Source organism: Eubalaena glacialis, chromosome 3 (assembly GCF_028564815.1).
Source record: "Eubalaena glacialis isolate mEubGla1 chromosome 3, mEubGla1.1.hap2.+ XY, whole genome shotgun sequence".
Lineage (NCBI taxonomy): Eukaryota > Metazoa > Chordata > Mammalia > Artiodactyla > Balaenidae > Eubalaena > Eubalaena glacialis.
Genome location: NC_083718.1, coordinates 15410020 through 15435384, shown reverse-complemented (window position 1 = coordinate 15435384; position 25365 = coordinate 15410020). Strand labels below are relative to the sequence as shown.

Here is a 25365-nt window from a genome sequence, read left to right as displayed (position 1 = left end):
TCTTACCAGGAAATAGTTTGTATAATTTTTTGCTTGCTTCACTTACGACAAATTAGGTTCACACAAACTTGATTACATGTATTATTAACACCTATATAACCCAATTACTTACCATTTAGGATATTTTCAAATCAGTTTTTCTGTCAGCATCCAACAAGGCTTAGATTCCTGGTGCTCTTTAAGGAAATGTCCAGATGTGAGGAGGTTAAGAGACTCCTAGGCGAATGACAGATAGCATGCAAACATGTTTAGCTATGAAAATACTCCTTAGACCTTCTTCCTTACTGTCTTCATATACAATTCCATAGTTTTTGTCTTGTTTTATTTTGTTTTCGTTCTGGAAAAACTTTTTTGGCTCAAATTATCTTGTATCAGTATACAACAAACTTCAAATATAACAAGTAATTTTGTTTCTTCAAATTGTCCACCAATGATGGGGACTTCCCTGGCGGTCCAGTGGTTAAGACTCTGTGCTCCCAATGCAAGGGGCACGGGTTCAGTCCCTGGTTGGGGAACTAAGATCCCCACGTGCTGCATGGCAGGGCCAAAAAAAAAATTTTTTTTTTTTTTCAATAATGAGAATGACTCCAAAGTTCCAAGAAATTATGTTTTATTATCTCTGACTCAACTCTTTGTGTTTTTACATATTTAACCTATATGTACAAGTATTTATGGAGTACCTAGCTTGAACAAAAAACACCATTCTCCTATAAGAATATTTATTTATTTTTATATACTATGTAATTAGAGAGTTACAGAGTGTGGATAACAGGGGAAGACTCCCTGTCTCTTTTAGAAAAAATGACATAATTTGGGACTAGAGGATAAAAACCAAAAGAGGAATCTGTCCTGGGGGCTGGAGAAAGTGAAAACAGAAACCACACAAACCAAAGATTGACCTGAGATCTAGGGGAGGATAAAGGGACTCCGATTATGTGACCGAGCAGAACTGAAATCACAGCTTCTCAGGGTTGTAAAACATTTCAAGGTCATCTAGGGTGACTATCTAGCCAATATTAATATATCCTATGCAACATTCCTTCCAAGTGTTTGTCTGACCTGTGTTTGATCCTTTAGTGGTAGGGGAACTACACCTCCCTGGCAAATCATGCCATGTTTAGAGACCTCTTTGAAAACGCAATTTCAAAGGTGATACTAATCCAAAATACCTTCCTCTGGCTCCTATTGAACGTTCTCCTTCCACTCCCTTGGGGGCTGTCCTCACTCTAATTCACCTTCCTCATGACATCACTTCCAATAACATCTTCAATAACAATACCGCCGGCCAAGTCTTCTCTCCTCCAGGCTGTGTACTGAGGGACCTCCCAGCTGCACCTCACATGCCCTAGCTTCCAGCACTGTTAGGACAGGCTCTCTCCTTTAGATAGGATCTACTCTGTTTTTTTCATAGACACAAACTAAAAGAACTGAACGGAGACATGCTGGTCCCCAGAGATTAGACAGATCCTGGACATGGAAAGAGAAAAGCAGGGAAAATGTCTATAGAATGGCATCTTCCCTGCTTAATGGACCAATGATCACGTCTGTGTGAATAGCATCCTCATTGGTTGCAGTAAGAGTTCCTGTGACGTGGAACTCACTGCGCCCCAGTGCTGTGTGCTCTTCTTCTAGTCACTGGTGAGGAGGCTTAAGGCCACTCCATCCACTGGAAGCTGAGTGGAGCAGAGCTCATCTAGGCCCTCTGAGTCCTCTCCCTGCCTCTTTATCCCTGAAAAACAGAACTTGGAAACCTCTCATAGTCTCCGAAAGCCATGAGATGTGCAAGTTAATTGACTTTTTCAAGTAAGAGTTTATTTGTGTATTTTAGGGGAAAATGATAAGCCAGAATGCCGCAACTTGAATTTGGGCTCTGCCATCTACTAGCTTTGTGACCTTGAGTAAATTATATGACCTCTGTGCCTTAGTTTTCCAATTTATAAATAAGGATAACCTATTACATAGGGTTCTCCCAAGGAGTAAATACATGTTAAGTATTTAAAGCAGTGCCCAGCACAGAGTAAATCCTCAAAAAAAATTGTTATTTTTATCAAGATTTCTATCATAACTGTTTTGTAATACTTTTATCAGTCACAATGTAAATGTTATAGAATGTCTAATCGAATGTTATCAAAGTCATGCAATTTATTTTACAACTTTGTTTCCGTAACAGTATTATAACATAAGTATAACAATGGAGAGTCCTAAAACTAAGGATTGAATGGCAAAAGTAAACTGTAGGGGGCGCTAACATTGAAAAGCATCATTTTTCAGTTCTGTAAGGAGCATGTTGTTCAGAATTATGACATGCATTTCAGGATTTTGATCAAAAACTACACATTTCAAATTTGTTGTTTACAATATAGAGTTAATAATGTGTCATAACCATATTGTTGCTATGTTTTGCCGTGAATGCTCAATTCAGTAAGCGTCTATTAAGGTTACTGTTTAAAGCACTGGGTGGAGGGGATTCTAATAGAATCCATTCAAAGATACCTTAATGGTGTCTGCATTAAGGTACTGACATATAACAGGTAGGGTTAACACCTTGGGGGAAAGGATAAAAGAAAGCTATGGGAACGGAGAACATGGGATAGATAACTTTGATTTAGGAGACTGGGAAATTAGCTCAGGTTAAATGGCATTTGAAATGGACTATAAAGAATTGGTAAAGTTTTTTGCAGCTATTATACCATGTGTCGCTGTTTGAGGAGCTGTTCCGTACTGATGTGATGAAAGCTGAGGTTTATAAAGATGTCTCTGTCCGTATAGTGTAGAATAGATTAAAGTGTGGAAATAGAGACTGGTAGACATTCCAAGGGGGCCATGAGAAAGTAAATCAGATAAATAGAGGGAAAGATTAAAAGAAAGGAATAGAGTAGATCAAGGAGAGGAAATCCACAGGTTAAGAAGAGGGAGGAATTGAAGATGACAGTAAATATCCTAGACAGAGGTGATGCCACTAAATATAATGCAAAAGACGAAGAAAGAACATATGGGAGAAATAAAACCATGAGTTTCAGTTTGATGGAAACACATCCATGACGATTATAACCAGCCAACAGCAGAAAATGCAAATCTGGAGCTTAAGAAGGATGCGGGTTTTATAATCACCTGCATATAGAAGGAGCCGAAACTATGGATGATAATGTATTAGTGAAGGCAGAGAAAATACAAAATAAAAGTTCACATCTCAGTGAATGCTCACATTTTGGGAGGAAGAGGAAAGGAGGAAAAAAGGGAACAGAGACGTGGTCAGAGTTAGAAAAAGAACCTAGAAAAAGCAGTATCCAAAAAATCAAGGGGAGAGAGAATTCTAGAAGGAGAATGTTGTCAGTAGGGTCACATGCTGTAGGGGAAGTAGGAAAAATGTAAACCACAAGGAACGTGGGGTCACTGATGACTCTCTGGGCAGCACTCTGATTAACATGGTTAGAGCAGAAGCTGGAAGGTAAAAAATTAAACAGTTGCAGGAGAAGATGGGATAGTAAATTTTAAATGTGTAGTTTTTTGTCCTTTGCCAAAATGTTCCTTCTACTCAATTTCCATTAAAAAAAAATACATTAACTTTGTTCACATGTGAAATCCTTTCTTTTCTGAAGGAAAAATTATTTTAGTGTTCTTCTGGGAAAATTTTTATTTCTTTATCCCTTAATTTATTTTGTCAGAACTCTCTGACCCTTCATCTGCCAAGCAGGGAATAAAGTCACTTACATGACAGAAGTATAAAAAAATAATTTTTGCTTGCCACTTGATTTATTATAAAATATACCGTTTTCAGGGGTGTTTGGATCAGGGAGAATGGACTTGTTTTTATTACAATACAAAGAAAACCCCAGCAATTACAGATCCAATAGCCTTCTTGCCTCCTTTGTTTTTAGTAGGTGAATAAGGTTTTTTTCTAAAATTTTCCTAGGATTAAACCTCTGTGCGTAACTGATAGATATTGTCGTAGAAATAAACAGTGAGGAGGTCAATCCTTTTGAATGGTCAACAGGTTTGTTGACCATTGTAGGAAAGGAATAAAAGTTAAGTTGCAGCGCTATGATTCTTCCTGCTCTGTTTCTTCTAGTAATAAAATTACAATTTGGAGGGTATATATTACTCCAGTGAATTCTAATGGATTTGTGAGAAATTTAACTCAAGTCTAAATGTAGTTCATGTGAGTGAAGTGTCAGGAATCAGAAGAAGCCAGCGACATTTAAAAATTTTGAAGACGAGCACCCAAAATTAGAAGTAGTAGTCAGCCTTTTTGAAGCACTGAATCACTTAAACATGTTTTTTTCCCTTAAATCTCAGTCACAGAAATCAAAAAGATACTTGTAAAGATGTATCTACTTCATTAAAAAGCTCAAGAATTATAATTTGCTCTCTTTTAAGTATTTTTTCAATTAGATATTATTAGAATTACACATTTCGTCCAGAATATTTATTGCTCTACTCCTTTAGTTTTGGTGCCCATGACAAAGTCTGAGAGCTGATGTGAGAGAGGTATTCTCCCAGGAGCGGCTGCATCTCCACTGCAAAGTCTTCAGGAAACTGTCATGGGTGGCTTTGGAGTTGCTTCTGGGTGTATAAGGGTCATGAACTGATGGGCTGGGCACCCTTCTTGTACTTTTCTTGAAGATTACCCTTTTAATCTAATAACTTTGTACATTTCCACCCTTTGTGAATTAAGTACAAATTAAACCTTCCTTAGAGAAATTCCTTTTGGAGATCCATTCCCGGAGGAATAATGTCCTCTTTCCTTTACCTATCATAAATTGACCTCTACACTACAAGCTTAGAAGTGCCCATCTCCCATTAAGCAAGTAATTAGTGGTGCATTAAGATTTTTGTCTGAATCCAAAGTAGAATGTATGGGCTGTTTGCGGCTGGGTTGAAAACACACATTGTTTCGTATGCAGGTACCTAAGTCTTTTCATTGTGAATAGGACCCAGAGTGATTAAACAAGCACTCTTAATATGTTAATTTATAATTTTAATTACAACAATCTTGTATATATAGTCATTAGTGAATACTAATATAAATATTTTTCTATCTTTTTATTCATAATGCATAAACCAATCATCCAGTTACTTCTCTGAGGTTGCCTGTTTTTGTTTCATAATACAATCTTTGTTCTTAGTTATGAATGCATTTTGTTCGTTCCTGTCTTGAATAATCCCTCATTAAGCTAGTCACTTTCTGCTCCATGCTAAAAAGGAAAAATTATCATGCAAATGTGGCATGCCATATTAAAAAGCACATTACCAAACACTTTTGTTGCTGTCCTTCAATTAGTTTCCCTTCTTTGAATTTAATTCCATTTGTTGTTAAACTACCGACTTGATGTATGGACTCATGAATCTCAGGCTGCTGCCAGGAAAGTGGGGAAAAAAAAAATATCAAAGCCTCTTGGAAGAGCTGCAGAGGCGAGCTGAAATGAATTTGCTTCACCTTTGACAGGAACACTTGAACAGCAGCGAAATCCTCTGCGGATTCAACTTGGCTAATTATCCAATTATTTATTTCAAGAATAAAGGCACTGTTTTACAATTAGAGCAGTGTAAGTCAATCTGAGAAATTTGGTAATGACAGATGACTTAAGTCACTTCTAAGATAAACAGTATCTGTGCACACTTGGCTCACCCAGTCTTTTCAGGCAGCAGTTCTCACGTCTTAGCGTCAGGGAAATCCTGAGTACGCGGAAGGGTTGGTTTTGTTTGTTTTGCTCTTTCGACAACAGAAATTATTTTGCCCTTCTAACCACCGTGTCAAATTTCCGTGGCTCTCAGGCAGTGTTGAAGTTGTATTTCTCTTGATTAAAAGCTTTTGGTTCAAAGCAATACTTTTTAATTGCCTAATGATATAAGTCAGTTCTTAGGAAAGAACCGCACATTTAGGAGTTCATTTGCAATATAACTGAAAAATTCATTGCATGGCAGTGAAACAATTTACTGTTAATTACAAGGAGAAGAATTTGCTGTAGCATGCTCACAGATTGCCATGAATCATGCAGCACTCCTAGAGATTTATAACAGATGTGTAAGTGGGATGAATTAGCAGGGTTTAATAACAGAGACACAAATCATGCAGACTTCAAGGAGCTTTAATTGATATACTAGAATGTGACGGGCATGAATCACTCAGCCATTCAACAGCACAGTAACATATGGTTAGCTCAACATGCTGCATCGGAAATCGGCTGGTGAGTCGTCGGTTGTCCCATATGGTGGAAGCAATATATTTTTCATGATTCAAAAAAAATACATCCTTGTTTTTAAAGAAATATGATGGCAAAGCATGTTTGTTATTGAACTTGCATGCCAAACTGGGGTTTTTTATAATGATTTGGACATGGCAGCTTCCCCAAATATAGAGCGGCTACTACTTGTAATACCAGATCGTTGGAGACATTATGAGAACCAGAGTGGTGCTTGTTGGCAGGCTTGATCCACAGCAAAGCCTACGGAAGAGCTCAGCTGACGAGAGCTGCAATTGTTAGGGAAATCCTTCAGACTCCGATAAAGCAAACCAAATGAAAAGGATGATGTCAGTTTCAGAGAAGTTCAGGAATGCCCAGATTTGCAAAGAGAATAGAGTGAATTGAATGAGAGACCCTTACTTAGCAGGGTAGGAAAAGTGGCTGTGATAGCACCATGACCCCAGTGGTAACAATTGGACACAACATTTTAAAAATCAACCTCTTAATTAAAGGTTCAGTCCTTCAGGAGCATTCTAAAAGAAATCACGGCGGACCAGTGCATCAGTGGTAGCACCAATCCCATGTTATTCCTGAAGGATTATTTCAGCGTAGGAAAACAGGTAATCCTGGTGCAGACCAATACCTGGTAGCATGCAACATCTTTGTATGGAAACTGGGATCTGGCAGCTTTCGACAAAGCTTTTGTAGCATTAGTAAACCTGACAGACTTGAAAAAGGAATATTGCAGCCTTAGAACTGTGGCTGCCAGAATTTAATGTCAACAATTAAAATTTATTTTGATCCTTACCTACTGTTTATTACTGTTTGTATACACAACAGACCTTACTAATACAGCGATGCACTATTAGATGGAATTACCATCTGTTCAGAGTGAAATGCTGGCATCTGTCTTAGATGCTAAAACTAAAATGATATTATTTCTAACAAAACAAAATTAACTGCCTTTTACTCACCCACTTTAATGTTGAATGTGTGATGCACCCAAGGTAAAGGCTTGTTGATACACTATGTCATGACCTCTGTTGCCAGGTCTGTATTTAGATATGTGACTTTCACGGGGCCTCTGTTGACCTTTATGGCATGGCAGAAATGGCATGCAGAAATCACACTTTTTAAAGCACCATTTTAGTTTTCCGATGTATTAACTATAGTAAGGCATTAAAACAACACAATTAAAATGTGTAAGAATTGAACTAGAAAGACTATTGTGTGCAAAATATTTTGATAGATGTGCCCTAAATAAATGCAAGGGGAAAAAATTAAATAGACAAAAATTCATCTGAACAGAGTTGCCATACACCCACAGCTTTAGGAAAAAATAAACTGTTATCTTCTCTGTTGGACTATTTCTAATTTTCTCCTACACTGACATATAGGGAAGATTTATATTCAGCATCCCCTCCTTTATTTTAAGCCTAAGTATCCTATGAAAAAAGATCTCTAACTTGTAGAAGTTAGAGAATTTGGAGTATCAAGGACAATGGTAGTTTCCATACTGATGTTGGATCCATGATGCTACTTTCTGAGAAGCCCGACTTCAGTTCTATATATCACAAAATAATAAATTCTGTCACACCAACGTTTAATGCACGTACACAGTGCATTAACTGTAACTGTAGTACATTTATTTGTGCTAGAGGGGACTTGAAAATGATTAAAAAATCAATACTTTTCTGTCAGAGAAGCAAGTGTTACCATGCATTTAAGTAGTTAATTGCATAAGCCCCATAAAAGCTTCAAGTTTGGGTAGCAAGGATGCCATAATTACAGTCCAAGCAACTACCTTTTATTGACGGGGGACTTTAGGGAACAGTACGTGTTGTCATCGCTGCTGCCGTATGTACAGTTCAGAAATCATGAATCCTCACACTTTTTATGTGTTGGACATGAGGTGCATGCAAATTGTTGATGATCACCTGCATGACAGCTGGTTAAGGTAGTGTTTATTCATCAAGGAGGTGATTCCCCTTAAATTCTCTAAAAGCACTGCTTTGTGGCCTTGTTTATATCATAGAACACACAGAAAAATCATAATATGTATCTGCTGCGCTGAGGTAAAGAACAAGATGGCTCAGAGCTGTGGGAGATAAGCTGGCTGGCTTCCTGGAGGGCTGAGGGGATCTATGTATCCAGCACCCCTTCTTGGTTTACTATGGAGAGGAGCTGCTTGAAAATGTTCAACCAGAATTTTGAAACTGGAAGAGACCCTAGGCAAAATTGGGTCTGTTGTGCTCTTCAATAAATGAGGTATTACCCAGCAATTCTACCCCTGGGTACATATCTGGAAAAAATGAAAACACTAATTTGAAAAGATCCATTCACCCCAGTGTTCATAGCATCATTATTACAGTTGCCAAGATATGGAAACAACCTAAGTGTCCATCAGCAGATGAATGGGTAAAGAAGACGTGGTATATATATATACACCGTGGAATATTACTCAGCCGTAAAAAAGAATGAAATTTGGCCATTTGCAACAACATGGATAGACTTGGAAGGTATTTCCTAAGTGAAATAAGACAGACAGTATGATATCACTTGTATGTGGAATCTAAAAAAATGCAACAAACTAGTGAATGTATCAACAACAACAAAAAAGAAGCAGCCTCACAGCTATAGAGAACAAACTAGTGGTTACCAGCGGGGAGAGGGAAGGGGGGAGGGGCAATATAAGGGTAAGAGATTAAGAGGTACAAACTATTATGTATAAAATAAGCTACAAGGGTATATTGTACAACGCAGGGAATATAGCCAATATCTTATAGTAACCGTAACTGGAGCATAACCCCTAAAAATGGTGAATCACTCTATTGTACACCTGTAATTTATATAATATTGTACACCAACTATACTTCAATAAAAATTTTTTTTCCAAAAAATAAATGAATGAATGAGACACTGAAGAACAGAGAGGCCAAATAATGGATTAGCCAATGTTCTATAAGTAGCGTCCTAAAGAAGCAGTCTAGAACCTAAGTTTTCTCCTTTCCAGATCAGTTCCACTATATATCTTCTCTCTTGAAGGGGACTAGTAAACAAAGAAGAAAATGGGAAAATTGATGTTGTTCTTTCCTCAGTCAGAGAATAGATAGTCAACAAGAAAGCACTGAGAAGTCTCTGAGAGTCTGAGGGGAGAATCCTCTCCTCTTCTGGACCCTGAATGGAGAGCACTTGCCAACTGGGAAATCATGGCTACGTGACCAACCCGGACTTTATGTTTGTGTTCTAGTCCCAGGGCCCTTTCACAGGTGTTCGGGCCTAGCAGCATTTGGCAAATCACGTTTCCTGTGGCAGTTTGCATCTCTGGGAGAAAGTCAGGATCATTTTCCACTGACAAGTTGCCTGAGGATGTCTCATATTAGTCTTTCCCCCTTCACACCCCTGAAATGAGGAAACGCTGCTTGTTCCTAGATTGCCGTCTTCCTAATAGTTGATGATGCTTTACGATATTGACACAGCCATACAGTCTTCACAGACAACAAACTCTTCCTTGAAAACACAGATTTGATTGTAAAGACCTGTCAGCAAGCACTTCTGCTCATTTAGTCTTCAGTTCTCATCCTGAGATGGTCAAACTCCACACTACGTAAATTTTGCAAGTGTAAATTTATGCATTATGATATGCTATTAATCAGATTATAAAGTAATAAATGCTGCATAAAGAAGAATGCATATTACAGAGTGTTTTATAAAAGAATGCTTGTAAATAGAAGAGAGAGACTAGAAATTGGATGACAGAGCTAATGCAAAAAAATACAAGAGCACCATAATTTTATTCCAAGTAGAAACAGACTCTGTAGGTTGTTAGTCTTTGAAATGATGGATATTGAAGATCCATTTTATACTTTATGCTTATAAGAGGATTTTCTAAGTAAACACAGATAGATTCTGAATATGGATGATTTGAATCATTTTATAATATGTAATTCGAAAGATGCTTTATTGGCTAGTAATAATAGTGCCTTGTATTTGTATAGAAATTTGCTTTGTAAAACCTAACGCAATTATATTGTTTTTAAAAGCACTTATTTTCAAAGTGTCCCACTGAAAATTTATCCTCATGTTGGATGGGAAAACTGAGGCATATAGGTTTGAAGTGATTTTTGTAAAATCATACAGAATTGGATAAAAAGTGAAAATTATCTCTCTAGAAATCGGCAGAGACTTTCGCATTATTCCATATTGTCTCTTAATTTACTGTTTTGTGATGAACAAATTTATACCTATAATCCCTTCACTTTGATGATCTGAGCCATAATCTTTAATTCACCTGTCCCTTAGTGAGTCTGTGTTTGTGTGTATGTGTTTCATAGTTCAGGAGTATCTGTTTTTCTTATCATTATTCTACTTGTGAATGTATGTGAGACCAGTCTCATTTAATTGATTGAAAGTTCCCCTCTGGTCTTAGGGGAACTCTGAAGATAATGACTGAGTAGGTACTCACCCTTTCAAGTGGGCTGGGTTGACTCGCAAAGTGAAACTGTAACAGACCAGCTGAGAGTTGTTTATTTTTTTTTTAAGCGAGTGAATAAAATACACACGCACAAACACACACACATAGATATACTCTAGTTCCACTCATTCTCTGTGGTTGACTTCCTAAGAATGGTGTAATTGCCCAGCAGAGAAATTCCCCTGTGAATCTACAAGTGCTCCACTACTTGTTAGAGTTTAGATAGTCAACATTAATTTTAGTGGATTCTCAATGCATAAGTGTCCTTATTGATTATAATCATTTTGTGATATTTTAAAAATTGCATGCTCTCACTTTTAGTAGACATTAAATCAAACAAAACAAACAAACGAAAAAACCTACTGAGCTGCTGGAATTCCTTTTATTTTGTTTTGTTTGACTCTGAAATTATATTCCTGACTAAGAAGTGATTTTCGATGATGTATCAATGGGGAACAGATTCTGAATACAATAGTGGTACAAATCTTCATTATCCCCATCCAGCTGGGTGATTGGAGTAAAGTAAAAGAGTATCAGATGGCGAACAAATGCGACCTTGAGAAAGTAGCTGCTTTTACATAAGAATAAATTTGTTTTCTACATTTGTGACTCTATTTCTGTTTTGTAAACAAGTTCATTTGTGTCATTTTTTAAGATTCCACATACAAGCGATATCATATGCTATTTGGATATCACTGGAATAGATGGTATTCTTCAAACTAAAAAGTTCAAGTCTTTGTGTGCCAGATCACTAGCGAATCTTAAGTGGAATACAGGAAAGTAACAGAAAAGCTCAAAATTCCTATTGTCTGCTCCTAAGTAGAAAATTTTAAACAAATGAAAAAGATATAATCGGTCCTCCATTACTTGCTTCTCTGACCCCAAGACTCAGAAATCTTTGACATTCCTCCTTCCCCAGTTAAGCTAATAGCCAATGATGGCTTCCTGAAATTTTACAAAGATGGAACTCCAAACTCTGGAGATGACCTTAGTGGGAGAAGAAATTTCTGCATGGCTTAGCTTTTTATTTTGTTTTGGATTATTTTGAAGAGGAATCATAGCTTGTAGAATGAAATCTTTGAGAACCCAGCGTTTAGCTAATTTTTGGCAAAGAATACTAAAGGAAATCATGCATAAAATTTACAGATCCGTATATATAAGAATATCACATGGCTCACACTGGCGGAAGATGAACAGAATTGTTAATTATCTTTCTAAGTTGATGAACTTTTTACTCACTGCCCTCTCTTCTTTACTAAAAATGAAAATAGAATCACAATGAATTGTTTCTCTTTGGAAAGCTGGCCAAGCTTTCTAGAAAGTAACAAATGGTCATTGTTCGAAGCTGATTTAAGGTGAATTGCCTTTCTTGGTTTAAGAATATTAGTTTTTGTATTCACACTATTTTATCTTACATTTACTGAAACAGGCAAAAACTTTGTGTCTGCACAAGGCTGTGTTAACACAGGTGTAAGTTAAGATCCACAGCCTTAGTCTGGGTCCTCAATAAATAGACTTGACGATTATGACATGTGTTCCTTTCTTCACTTTCACCCCTCAAACCCAGCTGACACACTTCAAGTGGATATGAATCTCATCCTACAAACTCAACTGCTTAAGAAAATGAAAATCGAAACAGGTCTTCATTTTCAACAACTCAGTTGTTAATCTGATCTGTTTCCAGTAGGTTTTAGGGGAAGTCTCAGAGCTGTCACTCCTGGGGTTTCCCAGGAGGCTCCAAAGAAATGCCAGTGTCCCTGGACCTCAAGGCGCGCCATGGCCCCAGTGTGCGTGTGAGCCCTGGGCCCTCACTGCCCAAGGCCCAGGCTACTGCTGGGAGTGCTGTGGTCACTCCAGGGCCCCCGAGGCTGCCTGAGTCTGTTGTGCCCGGACAGGAGCTTGCAAACCGCTGAGATCACAGGCTCGTTCTTTCCTGTGGATGCTTTGTTTGGCTTTCAGAGTGGTGTTTGTTTTTTTGTTTGTTTTAATTTAGACCAGTAGCTAAACTTTAAAAATCAGAAAATTACACATAAAATGACTTTTTTTTTTAACAAAATAAAAGATTTGACAACATTGGGTTGTCATTCCTGAATCATCCGTGGGCTTGCGCGAATTAGTGACTGTTCACCCCCTGCCGTCCACCGGTTTTTCTCAAACCCCACACTTTCTCTTGTCTCCCTAACTAGCCCATTTCAACCATTTCCTTTTCCTGCTTGGCCTCTGTGAATTGCAGCCCTGACTCGATACCATGTTAAGACAAGGGACTCTGCCCTTTGTGATCAGTAGCCACTAGCTTGGTAGTCACCGGCTGCAGGATTCACAAGGGATCTTGTAGCTCCTGGATAGGGCAGGGGTATTCTCTAGAAAATGGAGAAGCCATGAGCCATTAGAGACCAACAGGCACAGAAGCTAGAGCTTCTGTGAAGCATCTGCTTGGTATAGGGAATCTGGTGGTGCTCCAACAGACTATAATATATAGTATCTGTCAGGTGGCAAGAAAGAATAGAGAAATTATTTGTAAGAAAAAACTTTGTTTAATGATAAAAGCGTATTCATTAGCCATTTAAATTTTGTTTAGTCACATTTAATATTAACTCTGTGTTTTCAGTTCCTAGACCATAGAAATACTGGAGGCCATAATTGATTTGATTTTGAGTGTAATGTACACAGGTGCATGTGAACATATTTGTGCATATCTCTGTCTAGAGATAGGAGCCAAATTCTTGAACGTAACAAGGGTTTTCTAATATTTAGCACCAGCCCAAATGAGGCTACCTCTGGTTGAAGGAATCAACAGTACAACCATCCATCTTAGGTGGCAGGCACCTGAAGAACAGAATGGACCCTCTCCTACATATCAGCTGGAAAGGAGAGAGGCAGCTCTACCAGCTCCGAGGGCCACAATGATGAAAGGAACTCGTTTCATAGGAAATGGATATTATAAATTTCCCAGCTCCACTCACCCAGTCAATACAGACTTTACCGGTAAGTGTGCTTGATATCACTTTCTTTACGAGGCACTAAGCCCTGGGGTGTTTTTAATGCTTTTGATATGTCTTTACAATGAATTTTTACTACACCTGTTTATAGTGAAACTAATGTAGCCCTTTTATAACTTTAGCTTGATTGTGTCGACATATTTATCTTTTCAGTATTCTGAAAAAAAAGTGGGGTAAGTGGAGGAAAGAAAAGAAAAATATCTATATAATAGATGTGAAAAGGCAGTGGTGTTTTTTTTTGTTTTTTGTTTTTTTTTCTTTTGCCCACACTGTGTGGCATGCGGGATCTTAGTTCCCGACCAGGGATCGAACTCGTGCCCCCTGCAGTGGAAGCACAGAGTCTGAACCACTGGACCACAAGGAAAGTCCCTGAAAAGGCAGTCTTATTGGATCAAAGTATGTGCTGGAAATGACTCTTGGACGCTATTTACCAGAATGTGTTCCTCAGAGTATTCCTCACTTCCTTTGTGGAAAAGAGTTCTGTGGGCAAATGAGTTTGAGAAATGCCCCCATGCTATTGGAGATTCTCAGTACACATCAGCTGATTCCAGTCTCTGAAAAGAATTATAAGAAAGCTACTTAACTTTGTTTAACTATTCCTAACACTTATTTGATGTAACTTTTTTCTTTTTAAAGTCAACAACTGTTAATACCCCATGTTCTATGGAGAGCATTATGGGAAGAAGTAATTTCAGGGAAAGCATACCTTCTATGGGTCAGGAGTAGAGTAAGGCAAGTGAGGCACAAAATTTAAAGACACCAAAAACTCAGTATCCATGTAAATAATATTTTAATACAACACTTTTAAAATAAAAATCAATGCAAAAAAATCCCCAGTAAAATATAAAAATTTTAAATAAAGACAGGATCCAATCCTCACTGTGTGAGCCAACCTCACGTCTCACTCAATTTCTGGTCTGACTGGTATTACAATATTCTGGAAGTCCAGTTATCTCTATGAATTACAGTTTTTAAAAGCACTATTTCACTACAGACATAGAAAACTCTAATTATTCATGATACATACTTTATTTCCCATTAAAAAAATTTTTAAGTATATAATATGTGTTACTCTGTAAACTCATAATGATATTAATTTAATCCATGAGAGAGTCATTTTGGAGCAAATAGCTAGTCTTTCCAATGCTGCGTATGTTGAGGACAATGAAATGGAATTTGAACTATAAAACGTAGCTCACATATTTTATTTTTACTTAAAATGGTAAATAGTTTGCTTTTAAGTGAGGCTGGCTGCTGATGTATGTTTGTAATGAATCATGATTATGTTCTAGCTGTGATATATTAAGATTAATGCACGCTTAACCACTGGACTAGTATATCCAACTCCTCACTGAGTATTAGCAATTCAACGATTGAGCTCCCCTAAAACGCTCAACTTCTGCTTAATATTTGTAAAAGTCAAGGAAAGGAAAGAAAAGAAAACATAGGTATCTGGGAAAGAACCTATGGATAAAAAGTCAAAGACTTTTTCTCAAATGGAGCTAGAACTGACTTCCTGGTCCAACATTTGGCTTGTGATGTGTTTCTTCGAGGAAACAGCCTTCGTTTCCATTCATCTGGGTCTCGCTGCGGCAGGCATGTCAGCTCGGATTTGCTGGCTAGCCAGCAGACAGGTTTTTGATGGGATCACCTACTGTTGTTGCCGTGAAAGATAGAGTGGCCCGTCGGCTGTTAATAAATTTAGTCGTCTGCGCTATCTCCCTAGCCGGCCTCAGACTCCGAGGTGCAAGGGCTAGGGGCAGATGCAGGGTCTGGGAAGTTTTCCAAATTCCTCTTTAAGAAAGTTAGGTCGTAAACACGGGCCTCACTAAGCAGGATCCTTCTGTCTATAACAAAGCCTCCAGCTGCACAGAAAATGTGTTTGGAGTCCACAGCATTTGAAGGACAAGACAGGGAGATCACAGTTTTGGCTTGAAGGACTCCCTAGAGCTTTGGCAATTCCTGGAGAATAAGCAGTTCTTCTGCATTCAGGCATGTTCTGGGGCCTCGCTAGCTCCTTTTAATGAGAAGCTTGGCTTACTTTCAAGTCTCTTAACTGTTAAAGTAACCAGGTCTCCATCAAGTTATTGGTTTGACCCTTTGGCTTACCTGGCAGATTTGGCTGGATACTTTTATTGAGCCAGGGTATGGTTTAACTAAATTTCCCCAATTACCGAACCAGGACGAGTTTACAAAACCAACTCAATCAACAGCTTTCCTTCAACTTGGATCTTCTTATGTAGAAAGGTAAATGTATTATTAGCATCATGCATTTGTTTTATTTGTATATTCTTTCATCCAATCCCTCTACAGCATTGGAAGGTAGATATTTTTCCCCTCACGGAACATGAGGAAGTGAGGGTCCAATAACTGGCTCCCCCATGGTGCCACAGCTACTGAATTTTAGAGGTGAAATGTGAATTTGGAAGCTTCTGGTTGAAAAGCTGGTGCTTTGCCACAGAGCGGGAGGGATAATTCCGTGGACGGTTGTTTGGAAGTTGTGGAATAATAAGTATCTAAAAGTAATAAATGAGGATGGAAGATGAAATAATGATCACCCAAATAAACCTTACTCAACACTGCTGAACTTTTTGGATTTGTCTTTCGGTTTTTGGCTTTTCAGGTAACAAACAAATAGTATTGGCATTATTTATTACTTGCATCTCCAAAGACATCTGGGGATAAGATTTTTTTTTTCGTAGCAATTAATTCTAGAGTGTGCCTAAAGCTAGATTTTTAACATCAAACAAAATTATTTTAAATGGGCTGAAGTGCTGTGTGTCAAACAGTGCTTTCAACTCACGTTCCTATAAATTTCATGCAGTTTTTATATTCTAAGGCAAATTTAATGAGCAAATCCTGATCATCTCTAAGATGATGAATTGTATTTAAAAAGTGAATAATTATAAGAAGAACTAAGATATCTTTTATTTTGATTCATTTCAGAATCTCGAACTCTAACTAAAAATGATTCCTGAAATATGAATGGAGATATCAAATGACTCAAAAACAAATATACAGTGATGTGTATTATTATACATATTTTATGTAAGGAAAAAATGTGAGAGTTCACCCATAAATGACAGGATTTGTAAATACATTCATTCCATGGTCATAGCAATATGTTGAAAGTCTAGGTATAAACTATCTCATTATTACAGTTCAAGAAAGGAATCTCTCATATAACTCCCCCCTCTTCCATATTTGCTTTAAATATTTTACTTCATATGATAGAATGAAAACAATTTAAACATATGAATATATGTCTATGTTGCTTACTGTATAAATCAGTAAGCTTAGTATTATAAATGAACTCTGTGAAAATCTACTTTGGGGCCAATAAATGAACCAGATGAATCTTCTGTAGGATCTACGTTTGATCCCGTTTCCTTTCTGATACAAGTGTTCTTTCAAAAATCTAATTTCCAGGAAGGGTGTATTATCAGTCATTTACATCATAGTATAAATAACTCCCCCATTTCTTTATGATTAAAGGTGAGGGCTTTGGGAACAGACTAACAGGAGTTTCAGATCTATGCCCCATTATTTATTAGTTAAATGTAATTAGACAAACCACTTAATCACTTGTGTGCCTCTGTTTCCTTTTCTTTCAAATTGGCATAATAATACTACTTACAATATTGATATCTAGCAGGTAGGTAAGGATTAAAGGAGATAGCTCACCTAATGAACTTTGCACAGTATCTGCCACACAGATATGTTTATAGTCTTTAAACATTAGCTATCAGCTATCACTCATTGAACAAATATTTATTAAGTGCCTACTATGAGACAGGAGATTTTCTAAAAGTCTTCTGCAATTCATAAAATCAACATTCTATTAATTCATCTGCTGCTGCACATACAAGATATGTTTGCCTAAATGTTGTATCTGGGGTACGAGTAATATGCAATTTCTGTATTAAAATGTGATATTTAATTTTGTTATTGAAAACAGTTAAATTAATCTACCTAGTGTTGAGACACTAGATAAACTACTTTCCTCTGGGTCTAATCATGCTCATCTATTAAATTGAGGCTTGTACTGAATGGCCAATTCCTTTAACTTCTAAAATTCCAAATCAGTTAGCATAGGTTATTTAAGTAGCCTCGAAAATTCAAAATAGAAGTTATCACCAAGGCATCTGTGAGTTTAAAAACACTTAGATTTTTAATTGTTTTATGATTCTTTCATATAATATATTCACACTTTAAGATTTACAGAAATGTAAGCTTTCTCTCTACGAATCTGAAGAATTTATGGGGATAAGTTAACTTCTAGGGATAACTTAAGTGATATGGGGAAAATTACTCAATATAAAATGGATATTCAGTTCTTGAGTTATATCAGAGGGTGTAAAGAAGACACAAGTTCAACATAATTTCATGATCTTGGAACTAGAAAATCGTGTAAACACTCATAATGAAATAGTCCCCTGATTACATGGGGTTAACAGTACTTTGTCCTTCCAAAACAGGAATAGCAAATAGAGCATCCCTCCCACCTACAACAGGAAGGGGCTATCACCGTGTTTCTGGAGAGAAAAAAAAAAAATTGCTTATTATTTTCAGGAATGCAGAGTAAATCCACTTACACAAAGAATTTCGCTAGTAATCAAAGGGAAACTGGTAAAAACAGCAAACTAAAATATTGCTCAGGTTGGCATTCCGAAGGTGACCCTCTCTCTCCTTGTCACTTGTTTTTCCTATTAGCGGAAAACAGGTCCATGATCATTTGGGGGAAGGTTTGACTATTGTAGTATCCAGACGCCAATCACACCAGCCTTTTAAACTGCCTTTACTGGTGACCCTGCCCAGAAATCAGGAACTGCCTTTGCGGAGATCTTTGTAGCAACCCACTGGGGAGATGAGCACACATGTGCACCTGGATGTAATTCCCTTTTATTTGTCTTCATGAAAAATGTGATTACTGCTGTTGAATATCTTGCAGATGAGAACTCTGTACACTTTCTTCATAATAATGCCGTTCAAGGACACCAAATGATTGTCTTACATTTTTGTCTCTTAGTATTTGCCTTCCCCAAAATGGCTGAACTAAAATGCCTCATGATCCAGAAATACAATTAATTACCGACCCATGAAAAGAGAAATGCAACCCCCCAAATCAATATCTTTTAAAAGCGTATATTTTACATTTTACTGTATGATATTTATGCTTTATTATTTTTGTATTATTTTTAATGAACTGAGGCACTAAAACACTGCATTAAAGGAAAGCTGATTCTAAGCAGTTACAGTACAGGTATAAGTAGGACAAACTCCTTCAGATACACTAATTAGTAAAAGCATATTAATTCTGACCTTCAACACCCTTGGTGTCCCACTATTTGTTTTCCTCTGACTGGGAGCAAGTAGTTTTGCCAGAAAGTACTTAAAAAAAAAAAAAACAAACACTAAATAAAACACCAAGTCTTTTCAAAGCATATTTAAACCACAAAGTTATTTAAGCTTTGGTGTTAGATTTTGGCCACAGTTATTGAAAAGCAGCTCTATGAATCGACAGTGTGGCCTAGCAGTTTAACAAACAGGCAACAATGATATAGAAAAACAAAGGCAAGAGTAAGAACCCGGAACTTGAGAGCAAAGTAAAGAAGTGGGTCTTGGGCACCGCCGAGGCTCCATGGGTGTTTCTGATGCAACTGAATCAGAAGAGATGTGACTGTCTGGTTGAGCTCGTCTTTATGGACTGAGAGGGACAAGGATCCAAATGCATATCTTCTTAGAATAACAGAAGTCAGACCAACCTATGATAACTAGAGATATTCAGAAGTGAATATTAAGATTGTTTAGTTTTTGTTACCTTTAGTAGAGAGGTCCAAGTAAGTTCTTAGGAAATGCTTTCAGATGACACTGAAGGATGGCAGAGGACCGTGCTTTTTCCCCATTCATCAACTTCATCAGAAAGGCCAATTTACAAGGGCTGCATTTGTTTTAACCTTGCATCTTTAAGGTGACTAATTTTGAAGCACATTTCTGTAATGTTGCCTTGTGTTTGGAAAGTTAATGGTCGGGTTGGTCTGGAAGTAAATTGCTTCACTTTGGAATTTTATCTCAGATTGCACAAAATAATCATTTCAACACAGGGCTTTTTCTCTCACCAAAATTTTTAGACCTTTTGGGGGGTTTGATATTGCTCAGGTGGTCAAAATGAATGCAATTGCAAATTTGCCTTCCCATGAAGGACCCTTTCCTTTTTGTAAACTTCTCACAAAGTCAATCTAGAGCAGGGGTTACAAAATTCTCCTTTAAAGGTCCAAACAGTATTTCTGACTTTATGGGCCAAGAGATCTCTGTCACAACTACTCAGCTCTGTCATGGTAGCATGAAAGCATCCATAGACAATATGTAAACAAATAAGGGTAGCCAGGTTCCTATAAAACTTTATTTGCAAAAATGGGCAACAGACTGGTAGTTTGCCAATCCCTGGTCTAAAGTCTAGTTCTAAAAAAAAATATTAACATAATTTCATCATTAATGATACATTTTTCTTACTTCTGCCCTAATGCCAGGAAGCCTAAAGATAAGTAGAAAGGAGCTCAGATAAAATAAACAAGAGAGAAACCAACACAACAAAGTAGGTGGTAATGCTTGATAAGTGAAAGTATCTTGAAATAGCATATTTTCTGCTCAACAGAGCCTTGGGTGGCCAGAAAGTCAACCCAACCTTGACCATGCCAAGACAATAGAATAATCTTTTCCTTGAAACAAACTGTTGTTAGCTGCTAACACTCTTTTAACCAGCTTAAAGCATCTGCTTTCCCCATCTCTTTTATTACCAAATAAAGATGTATTGTTGCCTGATATACAACTGTACGTGTGTTCTCACACACTCGTGCCATACTCTCAAACACAGGCTTTCTACCCTGTCCCTGGGTTTCCTAGTAGTCTCAAATTTACCTACGGTACTTAAATTGCCCAGTATCTTTTTCTTACAATACATTGGCCATTTTGGAATCTTATTTAAGGCTTCGTTGTGAAAGAAAAATGTTTCTGTCTCTTAATGACATTCTGCATCAACAAAAGACTAATTTTAGTTCTCCTTTCATCCAATTTAAATGAGTAGAAAGAGGAACTTCGAGCAGAAAAAGAATCATAATGGTCAGCAGTGATAGTGAAACTAGCACCTATGAAGCTGATTGCTTTTTGATTTAATAAAGTGAAAAATTTTGTATATATTTTCTTGGGAAAAAAAAATTAAAATATTTAAAGATCTATAGTTACAATTATTTTATATCAGTTAGGTTAAATATAACACCCATAAAAAAGTATTATGATTAACTTCATAAGTCAGAAAGAGAAAGACAAATACTACGTGATATCACTTACGTGCGGAATCTAAAGTATAACACAAATGAACTTATCTACGAAACAGAAACAGACTCACAGACATAGACAACAGACTTGTGGTTGCCAAGGGAGAGGGGAGTGGGGGAGGGAAGGATTGGGAGTTTGGGATCAGCAGATACAAACTATTATAGGTAAGATGGATAAACAACAAGGTCGTACTGTACAGCACAGGGAACTATATTCAATATCCTGTGATAAACCATAATGGAAAAGAATATAAAAAAGAATGTGTGTATATGTATAACTGAATCACTTTGTTATACAACAGAAATTAACACAACATTGTAAATCAACTATACATCAATTTAATAAATTTGAAAAAAAATACACATACGTAATTTTAGGTTAAAATGTTTGGGGGGAAAAAAAAGATTAACTTCATTTCCAGTCAGATAGAAAGGATTCCAATAATATCATTGTCAAAATTCTGGATCTTTCAAAACCGAATTCTAGTGACCTGAAGAAATGTTTTATGAGATCATGCACTAAGAGTTCCTTTGGAGTGGGGAAATTTCAAGAAACATTATGAAGACCTTATTTAAGGTGTGTACATTGTAGGAAGCTCACAAACATTGCCCTCAGGCTGGTTTAGAGTTTCAAGAAAGGAAACTCAGTTACGTACATTCCCTTGATTGAGGCACAGTCTCAGTTTGGAGGTTCTTTGACCTTAAGTGCAACCTCTAAAGAGGCGCAGGAGGAGGCCGAAGGGGGAAGAAACATGTGCTTAATCATTCGGGTCATTTAAGTCATTTCTGGCAGTGGTGACCATGTCATCCCCACAAATAAAATGGGCCCTAGGAGAATTTCATAAAGGAAAGATAAGGACTTATGGGAAGTTCATGAGAATGAATAATTTAATGGTCCTTCCATCCAACGAGGCAGAAAATGGAAAAAACTGTAGATGCCTCTTTCTTGGCTTCTGCATCTCTTCACATCCACTCCTTCCCCTGATGCGTTCCTTCTTCTGTGTTTACCACTGTGTTTACCAAAGTGAATATAACTGGGTGCCTGAGACAGAAACCTGGGAAATGTCCTTGAATACCACTTCTCACTCCCTTCCTCACATTCCATCAATTGGTCCTCCGCTGGCCATTATGCCTCTGATACATGTCTTGGAACATCCACTAGTCCTATAGCTACTTCCTTGTCCAGGTCTATGTGGTGGGTCTCTAAATCAAAAGTTTCACTCTTTTACAGGCTATGTTTTAAACTAATAATCTTTTTTGTCATGTTGCTAAAAACCTTTCAAAAGTTTCTCATAAAGATGCCCTGCATGAAGTCTCTTCTGCTTCCCTGCTTACTGTTCAGCCTCACCTCTTCATATACCTCCTGGGTTACTCTCCAGCTCTACAGCTATCTTTTGGTCCCAGCTGCTTGAATGTACCACACTCTCTTGAATGTCCAGGTCTTTGAAGATATTGATGCCTTTCCCTGAAATGCCTCCCTTTACTTGCAAGTGCTTCTTTTTCCTGTTACCTGGCTAATTCCTACTCATCAATGAAGTGTCAACTGAGCTATTCCTTTAAATAGCTTCCCAACAACCTCTCCCAACTCCATGCCAAATTTAGATTAGGGGCCTCTCTAACTTACTACCACAGAAACCAAGAATCTCTGTTTTAGCCTTTATCACATGCCATTACAATTGCTTGTTCACTTATCTATATCCCCAAAGGCTGAAGCTATGACTGTTTTCTTCATTTATAACATTTGTGCCTTGCACATCATAGGACTCGTACCAGATGTTCAATAAATGTTGAATAAAGAATTCACTAAAGGAGTTAGTTGGATAGAAAATGAAAAATCCATAAGAAAGATTGCTTAGCTATGAGAATTACTTAATGATGAGATTTGCAATGAGTTAGAATACATCACAAAATGTTGAGAGCTACCTTTTTGGAAGTATTGACAGTTTAGAGTGATAACTCAATTTGTTTAGTCTCTATTGGCCTCAGATGTATAAGAAAGTATGTTTTAAGCTATATAGTATTAGAGACAAAAAAATTCTTATTAATGACCCTTAGTTGCTGGTGAAGTTACTTCTCTGTCGATTATTATAGCTAGAGTCGTTTTCTGTCCCACTGCAGCTGTCACATGGTATTGCTGGAAACAAGATGTTGCACATGTCTTAGATACAGGATCTCCTTAGGCTTATTAAATTTTGAGGTTAATGAATATTTTGACACTTTTACCTATACATATCATTAGGGCTTATTGCGATAGGTTTAGGATGACAGTCATAATAAACATATATAGTACAATAAAAAACATTTTTAATCTTGAAAGTGCTTTATAAACAGCAGTGATCAATGCTATGGATGGATTAACAGCATCAAATTGATTGAATTCTATTTCAAGGGCAATGGAGGTATTGACGTCGACATTCTAGTTCAGAAGGAAGGCAGCAATGGCAGTGGTAGAGTGCAGGTTTTGGAGTCAGACTCCCCAAGTTTAAAATCTGGCTCCTCTACATGCTGGTGTTTAACTTTGCATGAGTCACTTCCCCGCTCTCCAGCTCAGTTTCTTCATCTCTAAAATGGATTCTTGTAAAGTTTCAGTGCAGGAATTAGCACACAATATCATAATGGTCATTATTATATATGCATTTATGGCTGACATTTTAAAATTCGGGATTTTGAATTATGTGCTGTTCCATTCATTCATATATTTTATATGCCTAAACCACATAAATCTTGATGATATTCTTTTATAACCTCTCTCTACCTCATATCCCTCTGATCATTCACTTTATTTTATTCAGTCTATGAAGTTCTGACCTTTGTGTGTGTTTTTTTTTTAGTTGCCTTTCTTCTCTGTCTAGAGGCTTAGATGTTCTACCTCTCATTTCTGCATTTCTAGTGGCTACCTTTACATTTTAACATGTGCTTATAAATCTAACTCTATTTTTTATCTTTTCCTCATCATCAGTCCTCTTAAAAAAGAAGACTCTCCCAATGGTTACAGGTTTTCTCACCTACCAGTCACTCCTCAATCTACATTTTTTTCTGCCCACTTCTTTCCTGTAAATGCTTCCTTCAAGATTATCAATAATTTTCAAAACAAGAGCCCTTTCTTAATCCTCAACCTATGTGTCCCTAAACAAGAGTGTTATTATATCTTTTTAAACGTACAAAGAAACTAAATATTTCTCAACAGCCTTCCCTTCTATTTTCTGCAAATTTTTTTCAGACTTTTTGGCTCTGCTTTCTACTTCTGCCTTTAAATGGAGGGACTCAATCGTTTAGTGCGTGTATTGTGAATCTTTCTCAATTTCACCCCATTTGTCAGGTGCTATGATTGGTGTTTTAGAAAGGGTATTGAGTAAAACAGACACAGCCCCTAACCTTAGGGAGCTTGAAAGCTTGCAATGAAATCAGCCATCAAACATGTAATTAAATAATTACAAGTGATTTCTGACTCCAGCTGTGAAGTATTTCAAAAAATCCTCCTGCTGAGAAAAAAATTAAAAGTTGGATAAAAATTTCTTAAAAATATGGTAGTTTAAAGACATTACTGTGTAACTAGGAGTGCCAGGACTGGTGGGAACAAGATCACAGAAATAAGAAAAACCATTTGGGTGAGCTTTTTAATTTATCTTTGCATTTTCCTTCTGTTTTGTTTCCTATATCCTATATTGCAGTCTTAGGGGCAGAGGGGAAACATGGCTTGAAAGGCAAAAAGATTAGAGTTCAGGGCCTACCAAGGAGGAGGGGCCCTGGTAAATATGCCAGGCATTCAGCTGAAACTCTAGCAGTGAGAGCAAATGAGAAATAGAGCAGTCATCCCAAAGCAGGAAGTAAATCCTCAACCCATCTCAACTGCTGGTGGAGTAAAAGTTGTCTGTCTGCCAGAATAATTTAAATATTTGCTGCAAGAAGATAACATCAACAAGAGTCTACATTTTTTTAATACACGATGTTTGCTATTCAATCCAAAATTACCAGAAATACCAAAAAATAGGATCTAATAAATACAAAAATATAGATCTTCAAGTAATCTAGACATGTTGGAAATATATATATATATAATATCCAGACACAGACTTTAAAATAACTGTGATTAATATTGTGAATAAAATAAATGAAACGATGCAGAATTTAAACAGAGAATTGGAATGTATTAGAACAGGAGTTCTAGAATTAAAATAATAGCTAAATTAGGATCTAAGTAGATAGATATTCAATTCCATCCCTGTAGGAGTAAATGGTAGTAGGCTAATCTTAAGCTATGAATGTTTGAATGCATATATTAGAAAGAAAAAAAAAAAAAAAAGGAAGAGTTAGAAATCAAGTATCTAAGCTTCTAACTCAAGGAGAAACCAGAAAAAAAATAGCAAATAAAA

At 37.0% G+C, this 25365-nt stretch overlaps 1 protein-coding gene across 1 annotated transcript in view; it reads left to right on the top strand.

The window, feature by feature from the left end:
- Positions 1 to 25365, top strand: part of USH2A (usherin) — a 795289-nt gene that overhangs the window by 222266 nt on the left and 547658 nt on the right. The window contains exon 20 of the mRNA XM_061185303.1: positions 13414 to 13644. Coding sequence (XP_061041286.1) covers positions 13414 to 13644 — 231 coding nt within the window. The remainder of the gene's footprint in view (positions 1 to 13413; positions 13645 to 25365) is intronic.